Source organism: Oryzias melastigma, linkage group LG20 (genome assembly GCF_002922805.2).
Source record: "Oryzias melastigma strain HK-1 linkage group LG20, ASM292280v2, whole genome shotgun sequence".
NCBI classification, from domain to species: Eukaryota; Metazoa; Chordata; class Actinopteri; order Beloniformes; family Adrianichthyidae; genus Oryzias; species Oryzias melastigma.
In genome coordinates, this window is record NC_050531.1 from 8,978,916 (window position 1) to 8,995,705 (window position 16,790).

The 16,790-nt window shown below is 37.0% G+C and overlaps 1 protein-coding gene across 1 annotated transcript in view; it reads right to left on the minus strand.

Annotated features, from left to right (window-relative positions):
• ctdspla (CTD (carboxy-terminal domain, RNA polymerase II, polypeptide A) small phosphatase-like a) overlaps positions 1 to 11,755 on the minus strand; it is a 37,120-nt gene extending 25,365 nt beyond the window's left edge. Inside the window, exon 1 of the mRNA XM_024280673.2 lies at positions 11,418 to 11,755. Within this exon, the coding sequence (XP_024136441.1) occupies positions 11,418 to 11,493 (76 nt within the window). The 5' untranslated portion in view covers positions 11,494 to 11,755. The remainder of the gene's footprint in view (positions 1 to 11,417) is intronic.
• Between the last annotated feature and the right edge of the window lie 5,035 nt (positions 11,756 to 16,790).

Sequence of the window (16,790 nt, forward strand, 5' to 3'; positions counted from 1 at the left end):
AAATATCAGAGCTATCCAGTTACACAGTTTTAAACCAGACGGCAGCTCAGACGAGGAAAATGAAGACGTTAATGGATCTATTTGTCTGCAAGTAGATGCTTCAGAATTGGAGTAAAGGAAGGAGGTTTTGGCTGCGTCACGTTAATCTGCTCCTGATCCAACACGATTTGAATAAAGAAATACTCAGAATGTAGTTTTAAATTCAAGTTATGTTTATATTTGTCCTCCATCATGAGAAAAATGCAACAAAAACATGTTAAACTTACATATTTGCAAAAACGTCCAAATATTACTGTTAGAAATTACACTGTGAAAAAAAATTGCATTATCAACTATAATAATTGTTAATTTTTTTTTAACCAATGCATTTACGTATATTTGTATTTTTTTTATGGTAGTATTCAAATGTTTGTAATGACTGAAATTAATCAAATCAAACAAAAATCTACAACAAACAAATACATTTTTTAAAGTAATTTCAAGAATTCTTACTGTATAACTTTTTTCAGTCTGTTTTTTTAGTATTTTAGTCTCGTACTCACACTTGTTTATTATTTATTCATATTGCGCCTGAAAAACAAAAATTGTAGATGGGAACTGATTTTTTTTTTTTTTGCAGCAGCAGCAGCAAATTGGATGATCTTTCTAAGTTCAACCTAATTTAGTAAAGCAGATGTAAAACCCAGCCGGGATCTGCATGAAAAGACATAAAACACACGTTTTGTTTTCTTTTTATCGATTCATTTACTTGGTAAAGGGGGCAGACAACAATACAAGTTTTTCCTCTTTTTGTCCCTTTTTTCATTTTTTTCTCTTTTTTAAGTTGGAGTTTGCAACTCATGGTTATATAATGTTATTTTCCTTTTATTAAAAAAAAAATGTGAAAGCCAAACTGTCTCTATTAACAATATGTTTTGACATAAAGAAAATAATTTATTCCTTTCACATAAAATACTTTTTTCTTTCTAAATGAGGACCAGTTGTTTTTTTTTTTTCACATAAATGACTTTTTCAATCACAAAAAGGTGTTTTTGCTTATTTTATATCACTTAAACTCATTAAAAATGTTAAATAATCAATTTACTACAGCAGCTATGGCATTGTGCACTTCTTTTTTTGTACATACTGCGACCTTATAGGTCATATTTATGTAGCTAGGCTGATTTTTTTATTCATTGCCACTTAAGGAGCATCAACACAAACGATCAGGGCGCCATCAAACTGAAGAATCTATTAATTATGACACATCCCACTTCTGAATCAATTAAATCTCCTGCATTCGGTCCAATCTGAGAGTAAAAGAAAACAGTTGGAAAGAAAGGCTGTTTGTTATAAATGAAAGACAAAACAACAAGTAGGTCATCTATTTGTGTTTGTGTGTGTGAGGGCGTGTGCTTGTGTATCCGCGCTTCAGTTTCCCATGCCTCCGCTTCTCTTAGAGGCATTCATCTCTTCACTTCCACAAACAGCATGTCCTACTTAAAACCCCCGGAGGTTTAAGGAAAACACAGCACTCACCTTTACCTCTGGACCATGAGGGGACTTGTTGTCTCTCTCAGCCCCCCAGGTGTGTATTCCCCCACTTTAAATATGCATAAAGCTGTTCACAGAAATCTTTTGGACAAACCGTGATTTTATTTTTCATCGGTCAATTACGGATGATAAGGGAAGGATGCAGCTCAGATGTTTTTATTCTCTCTTTCCTGCTTTCTCTCTCTCCGAATGCATTGATCTGCTTTGGTAATGTTCAAACGGATGAATAAATCCTGAATAAACAGTAAGTTTGGACTTCAGAATCAGCAGAAGTCGGGCTGTGATGCAACTCCACAACAACTGCGGACATTAAATCTCTCCGAGCGTGCAGAGCAATATGAGTGAGGTCATTTGAGGAATTCCTTAGCTTTTTATAAACTTTTCAACATGTGCATTTTGTTAGGAGTTGATATGAAATTCTTGTGCGGTGGGCTCTCCTAAGCCCACGCAGGACGTTCTGGTCCAAAACAAGCAGACACAGCTCAAGAGTTAAACGCTCAAAACCCACTTTCAAACATAAAACTTCCCCACAAATGTGTCAAACGCAAAAGACTCCCAGCGTTTGCTCTAACAAAAGTGAGTGAACAAATGCGGGAAAAACGCTGCAATATTTATCCTTTATGCGACAATCATTTCCTACAAATAAAAAATAGATCAAATGCAGATTAACGTCATTGTAGCCAGAAATGGATATAAATGCTGTCCATAATGAGAATTCAAACAAAAAAATAGAATGGATTCTTTAGGACTTTACAATCATTTCCATCTACTTTCTAGCCGTATATTTTCACAGTTCATATTTCAATTCTGAAGGCAATTTAAAGTTACAATACTTTTTTGTAACTGTATCAAGATAAAAATAAACTATTGAAGAACAAATCAATAAATATGCATTTGTTTTTGCAATTTTAAATCTGATTAAATTAGTGTAATTAATTACGAACTAATTTAACTAATTATTCACATTAAATTAAAATGATTTATTTCAATTAGTCAATCAATCTTTATTTATATAGGACTTTTCATGTAAAAATAACACAAAGTGCTTAATATAAATATGATTAAACTTTCCCCAAAATTTTATTTTTTTACACATCTGTAAGAAAGTCAGTGCAATTTCATGAACATATATATATATATATATATATATATATATATATATATATAAGATGTCACTTTATTTCTTTTTTGTATAAAAAAACTGCATTACCGTTTGCTATTTTTCCTGAAAAACCTCAAACAATGACAAAAAAAAGATTGCGTTTTGACATGATAATTTTTTTTTAACTGTATTTTAAGTTTTCAGGTAATTTTAGAGTCTTTTACAGAGGCAGTTCGTCATAAATTTAAAGAAAAGATAACAAATGAAGACCCTTGTAGGAATGATCGGTCCATATAAAATGTACATGTTAACACGGGTATTTCAAAATAAAATAGTAAACAAATAAAATAAATTTAACATACACAAGAAAGGTAAATATGCAAGAACATTGTAGCATTGTGATATTGTGATTACAGCTATTTAACAATCTATTACGGAGAGTTTTTTTTTTTAATCAAGTTATATCTGCTTTGGAAGCGTTAGATTTGGCAGACAGTGGAGTTAATCAAAGATTAACCTGCATTTTTTAAATATACTAAAAAAGCGGTCGTGGCTCATTTGTGTGTTTTTATAGCTTTTAGACATTAGCAAATAAATAAGAACAAGCACCATTAGTAATATTTTTGTGACATTATTATCTTTGGGAAAACACATTTGTTGTATTTTTAGAGTCTATGTTGTAGTGGAAACACATTTGAGCTAAAATAGCACAACAGGAGCACCCCCCTCCACTCATTTCTCAGTAAAGGCTTTAAACTGTTTACAGTCAGCAGTTGTAGGAGTGGGAAACTGTCAGCTCACACAATCTTCCCCCCGCTGCCGTACAGAGGATTGCTTTTATTGGAATTTTATGACCAAAGCTGCATTGGAGAATATATAAAAGTGAAGACAGCTTCACAATTATTGGTTGAAGCTGAATGTTCACTGTGAGCAGACGTGATAGTCTGACATAAATCCCCCCGATGTCGTTTTTGTCACATGACATCCCTCTAATTGGCTCTTGTAAGAATCTGCTTTCTGTCAATCATCATAAATTTTGACTTTTTGTTTCATCAGAATCAAACTCAATCAAAATATATATATATATTTAGAAGAAAATGTATTTGTTTGAAGAGAATTTACATTTATGCTTCAGCGAGGACTTATAACAATATCTGTGTAAGTGGCTGGAATTTGTGTAATGAGTATGAGGTTATCTGAGGTTAACACAAAGAATGGATGTTTAGAGCGAACCTGGGACTGACTGTTAAATAGGGGACCACCCAAAGGTCATAGGGTCAGAGGGCAGACTCTAAAACAGACTCTTAATGGAATGTTAACAGCTGAGGAAAAACAGAAGACACAAAATGAAAACACACGGAAAAAATAAATAAATAAAACTTAATTTAAAAAAAACTTGAATTAAAAAAAAAAAAGTATTCTTTGAATTGCAGTCATTCATTAGGAGAGAAATGTACGGTGGCCCTGAAGGGAAAATCACATCAAATAATGAGGAAAAATTCCAGAAACCTAAAAACAAAACAGGTAATTTTCAGAGATCAAAATTAAATCTTAAAAAATGTAACAAAATAAGAAACCAGAAGGTTTTAGGGGCATCAATTATTGGATGATTAACGTTTTGAAGAACACAGAAGCCCTAAAATATCTTCTGTCGGAGGATACCAAATGAAAAGGTGAACAAACACCATCAACCATTAAGTTATGTCCGTTGACATCACATAATTTTTTCGGTTACTTGTTTCCTTACTTTTTGTGGATTTTGCTTTTATTTCTAAAATGTAATGTTTTATTTGTTTTTTTTTTAATTCTTGTTTGATCTTTGACATGTTTTTGTGGTGAGTGATGTGGTTTGGACTTCAGGGCCACCGTAGAAATGAGACAGAAAAAGATAAAAAGTTTTAAAAAATGCATGAAAAACCAAACCATTAAAAGTGAAAATTTTAAAAAATATATATTGAGGTAAAAACTGAAAACCAAAGACACAAAATGTGTAAGTTTTCATTGATGTAACTAATCAACTTTATCACAGTTATTCAAATCCTAAATAAGAAAACTAAACACAATTTAATAAACAAAAAGAAACAAAACTTTTTTCAAGCCCCAGAATCATCAAAAATATAAGCAACACATTTTTGCACAACTAATCAGACAGGTTTTAGTAGCTTGTCCCAGTTCATTTATCAGGACCAGGATACTAGAAAATAATGCAGAAACCATATAAGGTGTTTTATTTTGAAAATCAAGATGCTTCCCTTTGTCTTCTTGACTTCCTTTGAACTTGATTTCATGAATCTGTCTTGAAAACTCTATTAAATTCAGCGGAACACCATCGCCAAACATATAACTCCGCTTTTTTGTCATCACCTATTCAGATGAAATCTCTTGAAACTTCCACTTTAAATCCGTGCAAACACAACAATCCCTGAATCGATGTAAAAACTGAGATCAGCACAGAGCGTTCCGCTTCATCCACTCGCTGACTGATGGCCCAATCCCGCACAAGATGCTAACAAGCATTTCAGTCAAGGAGCTTAGCTTTTGAAAAACGTTAAACTTTGCCCGGAAAGCTGCAGAGAACGACATCGACTAACGCAATGAAGATGTGTTGGGAAACATCTAACACCTCCCCGGAGGTGCAGATAATCAGCTTTTCTGAGCGGCTCTGGCAGAAACGGGCAAATAAATCTGCAATAAGGACTCCAGTTTTTCTGTCTTCTCACACTTAGTCAAAAATTCTGCAATGAATATTGACTTGTGGACACACGGCGGTCCAGTGCAATTACCACGGGAGCCCAAGCTATCCAAAATGTGCGCCCCATACCGGCAGCAGGTTGTGCCAGGATCTGAAGGACAGCCCCAGCTCACAGTGCTTCCCCTCACTTGCTTTTCTGCAGGTGTGGTCCTCACATCATAAACACTTCACTAATGTGAAGCAGCGTGTTCCAGGAATAACCTCAGAAGCAAAGTGTGCGTGAAATAACAGACATTTCCAGATTAATATATAATTACAGCTTTGGTGTTTTTATTTCTTGTTTCTTTTGGGAATTCGGAGAAATTTCAAACCGCAAAAACTTGGACGGAACGACACGGAAACGCCAAGCAGTGTTTTCCACTGCTGTCTTTCTCAAATAACAGTTTTCATTTTATTCACATGTGGCAGCGCATAAGGAGCGTGGAGCCCCTGAGGGTTCGTGAGGGGTGAAGGTTAATGGGCTCGGTAACGCAGACGGTTTGGTCTCTAAAGTGTTATAGCTTTGAGTTACAACTGTACTGAGGACAGGCAGGAATCCCAGTTGTAAGGAAAAAATGCAAGTGTAATGTTGTTTTCCACGTATATTTGTCAAGCATTTAAAATAAAGTCAACAACAGAGAAAAAGAGGCAAATTTTTGTTTCTCCTGAACAAAACCATTCAAGAAAATTCAGTTTTTGGTGTTTTTAGCTTGTTCCTGTGACATTTTTCTGAAAAAATGAAGAAAATTAAGCTTAAAAAATACATTTCTTTATTCAAATCATGGTGAATCAGGAGCAGACGAAAACAGACTATTTGAAAAAGCTTGTAGTTGTTACGTACAAACCACAATCTTCCTGCTCCGCATCCACTTGCAGACAAATAGATCCATGTACGTCTTCGTCTTGTTTATCCAAGCTGCCTTAAAACTATATCTTTAACATTGCTCGCCATTTCTGATGCTCTGCTAATGTTAGCTTGAGGTTGTGAGGAGCTGTAAAATAGCGGTAGAGAAAGGGATGATGGGAAATAAGTTCTGCCTTACTCTGCATCAAGGGTTTTGATCGCAACTCAGAGGCAAATTTTGGATACATTTTTGCCATTCTGAATAAACTATGATCAAAAGATGATTGGACTGGGCGGGACAAGGAGTAAGCCCGCCCCCTCTACCCATCACCCATAACTGAGCTATCTGTTTACAAGTTCTCCAGCTAGCTTATACCCCCAACCTGACATGACTGGTGCAACAGTTTTGGAACAGTTTTGAGCCAGATTCCAGTTCAGACGAGGAAAACGAAGACGTACATGGATCTAGTCGTCTATAAGTAGAGTCAGAATGGATTGAACCGTATTTTCCATGTAACAGATACGATTCTTTTATCAAACACATTTTTTCATCTGTTTCAACAATTTGAATAAAGAAATACTCAGAAATGCAATTTTAGGCTTAATTTTCTTTAAACATGACCTCCATCATCAGAAAAAAATGCCACAAGAACATGCTAAAGCATCACTGAGCACTCCGGACTAGTTTAGAATGGTCCAGGTAATTAAAGTGAGAGTTTCTATTGAGTGTTGGACCATCAAAGTGCATGTTGGGTGTAGACGATGATGGCTGTGCAGCATAATGGTGCAACTACAGCGAATGGATCAACAGTGGAGCTCGTGCATTAGCTCGTTATAGTATTTCGTTTGTTGTTCCTCCAATACATGTCAATGTCAATAAATGTTTTACAAAGCCTGATCAGAAGTGTTTTTGATGAGTATGGATCAGTAGTGAACATTCTTTTGTCGTGGGGGGTATTGATCTGATCCAATACTGGTCAATATCGCCATTATCAGTATTGGTATTTTTTGTAAATGTTGTAGATGTGACTTGAACCTGAAAATCTCAATTGTTTTTTTCTAAGTTTCTCTTTTATTAATTACTTGATGAACATGCTGTGAAAACAGAATTATTAAAAGTTGGGTCCTTTTTGCAGATACAGAAAATTTTAAACTAGAGTGAAAATATCTATATCTGCTGGCTGGTATCGATCTGATACCAACTTGAGATCGATACTATCAATATTTTGGATTGATCCGCCCAACTCTAGTCCCTAACCCCCGCAAATAAGGAGGGAATACTGTAAGTAAAGAATTTAATACTCTTTGCATTGCAGGACGTGAAGAAAAATGCAGCCAATCTTGAGTCGGGAAAAGTGCTTGTTGTAATACCTTTCCGCCAATCAATGGATTTCATCATGTAAAGACAGTAGCTCCGCCCTAATTGGTCAATCCCATTGTTTTTTATAGATCTACAACTTCTTAATGGGGTCATTTTTATAATTGAAACACCCAGGCATAAAAACGAGGCATAAAAAACCCATCATTCATCAGTGTGGGTCTCTAAAACCAAGTCAGAACGATCTTCCTCCGAGATGACTTCATTGAGGCCGTGTCTGTCATCCCTGACGCTGTAAGAATGATCCAATCTGATGAAGAAGGAGAAGGGAGCCTTTATTGTGAAACTATGCGAGCAAAGCTTGCATGATTTCCAAAGCGAAGCAGCGGCTGGCCGACCTACAACTTCCCTCTGCTGTTGTCAGTCCAGAACTTACATCTCATTGCATCAGACCATGAAAAAAGAAGCTGCTGCCAAATGTAAAGAGTAATTTGGCTTTTGACTTAAGGAGCTCCTTTGAAATGTCTTGCTTTGAGCAAGTGTAACATTTCTGTTTTTACAGGGAAGAAGAAAAAATTAAAAATCTGCTTTAGGAAACATGAAGCAAATTGTGTTCCCCCCTTTGTGCTTGTATACAATAATAAACACACAGCTCTGCATGGCTTCTTCATTTGCCCCTGGCTGATGGCAGAAACCACCTTTCTGTGACAGCAGCCACAGCCTTATTTAGCATATAAAAAATCGATTTCTACCTGACCGAATGTCTGAAGAAACGTGGCTCTAATGAGCTTCTGTGCTTGGACAGAAACGGATGGGAGCCTAAAAATAGCCTCCCTTCTCCCCGAACCGTTCAACATGTGAGTGTGTGGACGCTCGAGTGTGTGCACATTTGAGGCTGTACGGTACAAGCGGGTCACGTAGTAACTCTGCAGGCCAGCTGCTTTGTGGAGTGAAGGGCAGTGGGTCCATTCAGAAAGATCCTCAGCAGACGTCTGAGGAGCCGTGTCGTCTCTGATAGGAGGCCGACCGTGGGCTTTAGCCGGCCAGATTAATTGTCAGATACCACGAACCATCTGGGATTTACTGCTTCAAGACAAGCAGGATGCTGCGGGCAGGAAGGTGTGGGAATTCTGATTAAAATGTGGTCAAAGATGGTTCCTCAGAATTCATTGAATGTTTTTCATCAACGCCTGAGGCAATAAATTTAGCAGATCAGATATGGTCAAACTGATGGTTATGGTTTTAAACAGAAAACCTTTGATCTTTCTTTTACTAACCAACTAGTCAGGAAGTATCCATACCTTAAAGACCTAATCCAATGAAAATCACATTGATATTTTTCTGACGAAAATTAATCTTAAATTGCATTTCTGAGTATTTCTTTATTCAAGCTGTTGTGAATCAGGAGTAGATGAAAAAATGTTGGAAAAAGCTTGTAGCAGTGACGTAGGTTCTACAGTCAGCGGGCCACATGCTCCTAGATCCGTGCGTTCTTGTTTTTCTGGATGGATAGCTCTAATATTGCTCCCCATTTTTTGTTGATCCGCTAATGTTAGGTAGAGATAGTGTGACCTCAGGGTCAAACTGCATCCGGGGCGGCCTCCGGAGCATCTAGCTACGGCAGATGACTCACACTGGCTACAGATGGCTGAGGAAATCACAGGCTCTGCGAGACTCCGAACTCACACAGTTTCATACAATAACCCACCATTTATATAGAAAGTACTAGTAAACAAATCCACATACTGTAAATGTATTAGTGAAATAATGAGATTGTTAATAGCAAACAGTGTTACATGTTTTCTCAAAAAGAGAAGTTTTAACAAAAATGTTCAGATCATTAACATTGTAACATTGTTCTGCTTCTCCAGGAGAATGTTTCAGTTTGGCCACTAGGTGGCGATCGAGCTATAACATTACACCTTATTCCAGAAGAAGAAGTAATTATAAACACAAAAACTGTTTTTTTTTAGGCCACAATTGGTTTCTTTAAAAAATATTTCCTAAAAAAAGTAAGTAAAATTCATACTTGTGAGTAAATAAAGATGTTTATTTAGTCAGCAATTTGTGTACATCGACCGAGTGTTAGCATTAGCCGTCCTTTGGGAAATTCCATTAAACGTTAGCACCAAGCTAGTAGATTTTAGGTTTATGTGCGAAATCGATTTATATACGAATCAATTGCTGATCTGCGAAGTTTAAATTAATTAAAATTGATTGATCGATTTTATCAACCCAGCCCTACTACAGTCACTTATCCCAAATGCCACCGCATGCCGACCAAATGCAAGTGTTTCAGCAAATTCGGCAGGTGGGGATATTTGTAATCGGGAGGCAGCAGTTGCATTTTTACATGACATCTGGAGGCGTTGAGGTTTTAAGAAAAAGTTGAAATTTACGGTGACCAGACGATTTTTTTATCGTTCGGTGAGCGTCCAATCACAGTTGCCCTTGACTGCTAATCCGGCAACCAAATGTTACCCAAATTCATAAAGACATTATTGTTGCACACTTGAAAGCAGATACGACTTCGTCTTCGTTATGGCAACTTTATTTGCCTTAAAGTCAGTGTTTTTTTTTCTTTCGTTACTTTCTCTGTGACAGCCAGAGCACAACAACGTGATGCATGCACACCAAAAACACATTTCCTTCATACACATGCGCACACAACTACAAAAGGGAAGCATCTAACAGGCATTTTAAATAACTAAAATAAGAAATTATTCTCACAATACTGAGACAGAACAATTATTCATATTGTTAAAACATCTCTCATGAACAATATCTAAATTAACTTCATATTTCCAGGCTACAAAACCATCTATTTGTCTGTATTCTTGACTATTTTTTTAAAAATCGGACGGCTAATCTTGAATATTGTGCTGATTCCTCCCCATCCCACCATTACAGGGTTTTTTTTTTTGTGACCGTAGCCCAAACGAAGTGATGATGGGAAGTGAGGGCAGGCCTACTAGGCTAATGAACTCCTGCTGCTCTGCTTAAAATATGTCCTTGAAAACGACAGTTTTTTTGGTTTTGGCTAAAAAATGACGAATCGTAATTAAACAACCACAGAGAATGGTTTTAAAATAGATCAAATGATAATTGGAATTGGACTTTAAATAATTAATTATTCAAGGTAATTGATGATTCATCCAGTTATGAATTCTAAATTTGTTCTTTGACTTTTTCATTAATTACTATTATTTTAACATGGTGTACAAACATAAGAATCTGTTAAGCAAAAATGTATCTTTTGTTGCAGCCTTTCACATCTTCTTGTTGCACACAAAAATAAGCATTTCCAATGTGAAGTTGATGGAAACTAATATCCCATAAGAAGAAGGGGAAAAAAGTAAATCTCACAAAACAACAGAGGGAAAAGATGTGTTTTCCCTGTAGCCTTTCTAATCTGTGGAGCAGCTGTTCAGCAGCTGTTTTCATGCACTTTTAGTTTGAGGCACAAATCTCACTACAAGATATCTGCTCAAATATTTCTGCAAAAATCTGTTGATAATTTTGCAAATAAATGAAGCAGAACAGGAGATTCCCATAAAGCAGAAATGTGCTGATACTACATGTGAGGACGTGTGGTGGCATGTGTTCATGTTGAACCACCAGGCCTCCCCTCCCCGTGAGATGAGACGCTCTCTGCACAGCTGAGAGCCTCAACATGATGCAGATCTGCTCACATTCGGAATAAATGAAGTTTCGGTTCAGAGCTGCAGCTGATCTGAACGGATTCCAGCTCCAGCTGCACAATGGAGATTTCAGGTCGATACTGTTTTTGATGTGGCTGTCCCGGACCCCGTGTCCTCTGAGCACAAACTGAACCAAATGCGTGCGAACGTGAGATTTACGCACATGTGTTGCATGCTGTGCGCCTTACCTTTATCCGGACAAGAAGAAATGCTCTCCTCCTCTTTCGGATTTGCAACCTGTGTTATTATGGACGTGTTGTCCATGGAAACGGGATGTTGTGCACTTTCGGCGACACCGTTTTATTCCTCACATTACCGACGGCGCTGCAGACACCCGGCTGTGCGCAGGCTGCTGGAGGCTCCGCTTCCACCATTAAAATCCCCGTTTTGATTCGAGGCGACGAGTCTCAGGAAGCCGGAGAGAGACGTCAGAGAGATGGGGGCTCCACGGAGGCAGCGCAGGAGTGACAGTCCGGGATGCGAAGCCAGTGCGTCTGCCGTGGCTGCAGGCGGCGCAGCTCCCGCCCCCTCCTCCTCCTCCTCCTCCTCCTGCTGCTGCTGCGCGCGCGCGCTCCGGCGTCCCTCCACACACGCCGCGTGATTCGGTTACAGTGTTTACCCAGAGATGGCGACCATCCTGCTGCCACAGGCATGCAGGCAACAAGCCGCCTTCAAACATCGCTATTATCCTTCGCAGTCCAAGCTGAAAAACAGCCGCTTGTGCGACGGGATCCGCACAAAATAACGGCTTTGGGCTGATGTGGGCGTTTCTACACTCCATTATGAACACACACCATCCTTTAAATTATAAATAAATTAAAGCTATTGATATTTATTTTGATTTAAATGCCGAGATTTGTCTTGTAAAATGTTTTTTTTATTAAAATATATAATTTTATTGTGAAAAACTACAAATCATCTTGATCTTAATGGAGGATAAAAACTGAAAACTTGTTTTTGCATGAAATGCATTTGGGTGCAGGGGCGGAGCTACGGGGGGCTTCTTGAAGCATCACAACAAAAACAATATTTTTAAAATAAATTAAAAAAAACCATAGGAAATATTTGATCTGTTTATTTGTAATAGCCACCCACTCTGGGGCTTTACCGCCCTCTCAAGATGTTCTGGCTCCGCCCCTTTCTGGGTGTTATGAGAGTTTGGGGTGTCATACACCCTAAGCCCCTGAAATGCTTGGAACACCATATTATAATCATCATATTAGTTCATTTATTCTCCTTTCATTTATTTGTTTAATACGTTGTATGTTGTTGTTAACAGAGCCATTTGATCCTGGCTTTTCTGACTGAAACAAAGCAAAAACAAAAATTCTCACTTCATTTTTTTTAGAAAAATACATTTTATATATTTCCTTGTTACCATTTAACTACTCATTTCTACATGTAGCTTTTAAATAATTATTTTTATTGAATTATTAACTAATATTTTTCACATTATTGATTTATTTTACTTTTGATAGCAGCGCATACAAGTTACTTTCAAAATAAAAGACAGTCTGTGTCAACTCTGACCCTCCTGCTGCAGCAGATTTTCTTGAATTTACTTGAGAAGCAAGAAAGTCATTTTTACTATTATTGGTGAGCCATCATACATTTTCTTCTCTTATTTTTAATATAAACATGCAACATTGGTGAATAATCCAATAATAAAAAATCTAAACATGTAGATGCAGTTATACATTACAAGAAGCTCACATCTGTGCACTTAATAAGCTAAAGGAAATTCACCAAAGAAACAAACGCATTATTTGTTTAAATCATTTGTATTGTGGCTTCGGTGCTTCAAGTTGCAGATTCATGATATGTCCCTTATTTTCTTCTTGGACCAAGATAAAAATAGTTGTTTTACACTTTATTTTTTTGTTTTTATTTACACTAGATAAGGTTTCTATGCAAAATAATCAAAATATTTTTTATCTTCATGTACAAACACATATTTTCAAGTCAATTCAAGCATTGTAGCTGAGAAAACTCAATTAATCTTTTAATTTTATTTGAAAAATGCCATGTAGTCCACCATGACACATGCACATTTTGAAGTAAACTGTTGTGACAACATGTATCTTTTTCTCCTGCTGTGGTTTTAACCTGATCAAACGGAAGGGCCCCCTTCAGTTTCAAGATTGCCAAATCTGAAGTTGCGTGTTTCCTCTTGTGGCGTGTCCATCAGAGGTTTTTATCCTGCAAATGCATTTAAAACAAACATGGTTAGAATAACAACAAGGGCTGAGGATAAAGTGTTTTTCTGGTCCACTGCCAGCAGTGACGCGCTTGAGCATCCCTGCCTCCCTCAGATTAGCTGTATTTGTTAATGGAGTTCGGCTCTCACAGTCCTCAAGGACCACCCCACCACCACCACCACCACCACCTGAGAGGCAAGGGTCTGATGGCCCACTGTCACGAGGGAAAGAGCAGGAAGTGCAGACTTGTCATTCACTGATGTGGATCATAATTAGTATGTAATCTCTTTGCTGACACGATGCTCTCAGTGTGGGTCAGAGCACAACTCCCCCCGCTTAAAAGAACTCATGTGTACAACTGACACCACTACACAGGTCTCCCGGATACTTTGCACAATCGCAGTCTTGTCTCCAGTTACTGTGTTTGTTCAGATGGATGAAATCTGATGAGAGAGTCACCACGCTTTGGTATCAGATGAAACAAAGACAGAAAAAAGGATAAACACAACAGAAGCAGAAAGGAAGCAAATAGAGTAGTTTCAAATGAGTCAGCTTGAAAAAAAATTAGCATTCTTGAATATGATAATTAGATTGTAAGACTAGGTTGGTGTTAAAACAAAACAATTATCTGCCGTACTACTTGTCATGACCTCTATAACATTGAAAAAAATAACTTTTTCTTAACAATCCGAAATTGAAAATCAGCATTTTTATAGAAAATACATGTTTATAGCACCTGCTTTTTGATTGTTTATCATTTTTAAGTGTGACTCACTTCTTGCTGACAGTAAAAACAGGTTTGCAGTGTGCAATAGGCCTGGAAAAACCTGCAGCAACACACACAGCAATCATAAGGAGGTTGTAAAACCAATACTTTGCTGAATTGTCCAATAATAAATTAATCTAGTCTTCAAAATAAACACTGAGCACTTCATTGTTTGTTTCTTGAGCCTCCTAGTGGCTTAAATGCATATTGCAAATTCAAAAACAACAACCTACAAAACATTTACAATAAACACCTAATAATCAAAATAATCATTTTAACAATAAAGTAATTTGAATAAAAATTGAAAATTAAAGCAGTTCAACATTAGTATCATATCTGATAAATGCATGTCATTGTCCTTATCTGCCTTACTATCAGACATCAAACACCTTTAGCCTCTGTCTGACTTTTTTTCACCTGATGAGAGGATCTGTGAGCGACATAACCCCTGAGCTGCACACTCATATTGATGAATAATTAAAGTGAATATGGTCTTGATATTAACTTTGATGGGACACGGATGATCTTTCACACTGTCTGCTGCGCTGCAGTTTGACTGCAGGCTCCCTGAATGTTTAATGAACGTGGGTGTACTTCAAAAAGGAATTTGAATCACATAACAATTCAATTCAGCAGGAGCATTCATGAAGTCCTGAGGATGTGGGTTAGACACGATGCTGTGTTAGCATTGTCTAATTAATTATGGACACATCAAGTTATTATATTGCAGATTAGGCTTTCATTTTTCTATCCTCTGTCTTTAAATGCCGGAAAATATAAATTATTTTATATATTTTTTAATGTAATTTATATATTGTGGTCTTTAAAACATAAATACCCCTTTGTAACTAGAACATTTAGCTGCAAACAAATGCAGTTATGTACTTATTGTCACCTTGTGGAAAAGATTTAAAGTTATTTGCAGAGCTGTAATTCTGATTTGGCTGATATTAGAAACACTATCATCTTTTCAGGTATTCACATTATGATAATTTAATTATTAGGGCTGTGGATCATTGCTTAGGTGGCGATCCGATTCGATTTACGTATCAAGCTCCACGATTCACGAATCGAACCACGATTCTTACTTTTTAATACAATGTTTATTGCTATGTCTATTTAGTGGATGGATGAAAATTGAAATTATTTGTATTTAATCATCATTTATATCTTTATTTAGAACAGGAGACCAAAATGAACTAAACTGAAAAAAAAAACAAAGATTCAGATTTTGTTTGTCATTTTAAACTTCCTTGTCAATCTTTTGGTTCAGCAGTAAAACATAAAAATGATAAAAATCACTGCTGTTTTGGATCATTTAACAACAAAACCTGAAAATGTTCTACACAGTTTTCTATCCTCAAAGTTCTTCAATATGTTGAGTTCTAAGCATTACATATTGGTGCCCAGCCCGTATGAAAAAAGTTATTTTTTGGGGCAACAGAATCAGCTGATTCAAGTTGATGACATCCACCTTCAGCAGGGCGAAGCTGATTCTTCAAAAATAAACTGGAGTTTCGTTAAATGCGTGAAATGTTGAAGAGTTACCATAACCAAAAGAATGTAAACACTGGAGCTAAAGCTCCGATGTTAAAGCGAATTCATTTTTCAGAAGTCATGTCTGTGAGCGGAACTTCAGTCTCAGTTTTTGAACGGAAAAAAGCTCTCGTTAGTTTTACTTTGAAAACCGGAAGCTTTACCGTGACGAAAATGTATTTACTTCCGGTGGCATTATCGCGGGTCTCTCGGCTTTGTTTTAGTTCGAAAACTTTAAATCCTATATTAATCAGCATTTCAGAGCAAAAATACATCATCCCCAGATGTTATTGTTATCATATCTTACTACAATTAATTACATTTATAAAGATCGTGAATCAGCGATCTTGGACGTCGCGAATATCCGTACTCGAATTTTCGGGACCAAATACCCAAGCACCTGGATACAGCCCTAATACTAGTGACCTTCCTGGCAAAACCCTCTGCATTCACCCGGACTTGGGACTGGCATATGGAGACACTGATTGTGCCTCCTTGTGGTTGCATTATTTGGCCAAAAAGCGTCATTTGATGAAACCAAATGACATTTTTTGTTACTGTTTTGTTCTCAGAAACTGCAGTGACTCTCCTATCGGTTGTCTTGGGTGATGCTCCTGATGCTGCCGTCTTCCGCCTTGAGAGCATCTTTATCATCGTGGAGAATGAAATACTTGTCAGTGGTACCACAAATCTGGATGACTCTCCTACTCTCTGGGTATGTCAAACAAGCACTTTATTTTGACTGAGCTCTTAAAATGTGTGCATTTTTTTTAAAAAAACATACTGTGTTGAATTAAAAAAAAAAATGTGTCAGTCACTATAGAGTGGCTTTCACGTTTTTTTGTTTTCTTTTTTTGATTAATATTAGCTGACAATTGTGTAGTGAGGCAATATTGGTATCCCGGTTTAAATAAATTTCGGAGTCCCAACACTTTGAGCGAATGGTAAATATTTTGAACGCTACCCACATGCATTGACTGCGGTCAAGTGAGCCGCTGTTCGTTTTTCCGTGGTCAAATCAGCCCTCATTGGATTTTTTCTGCGAGTTTCATACAAGACTT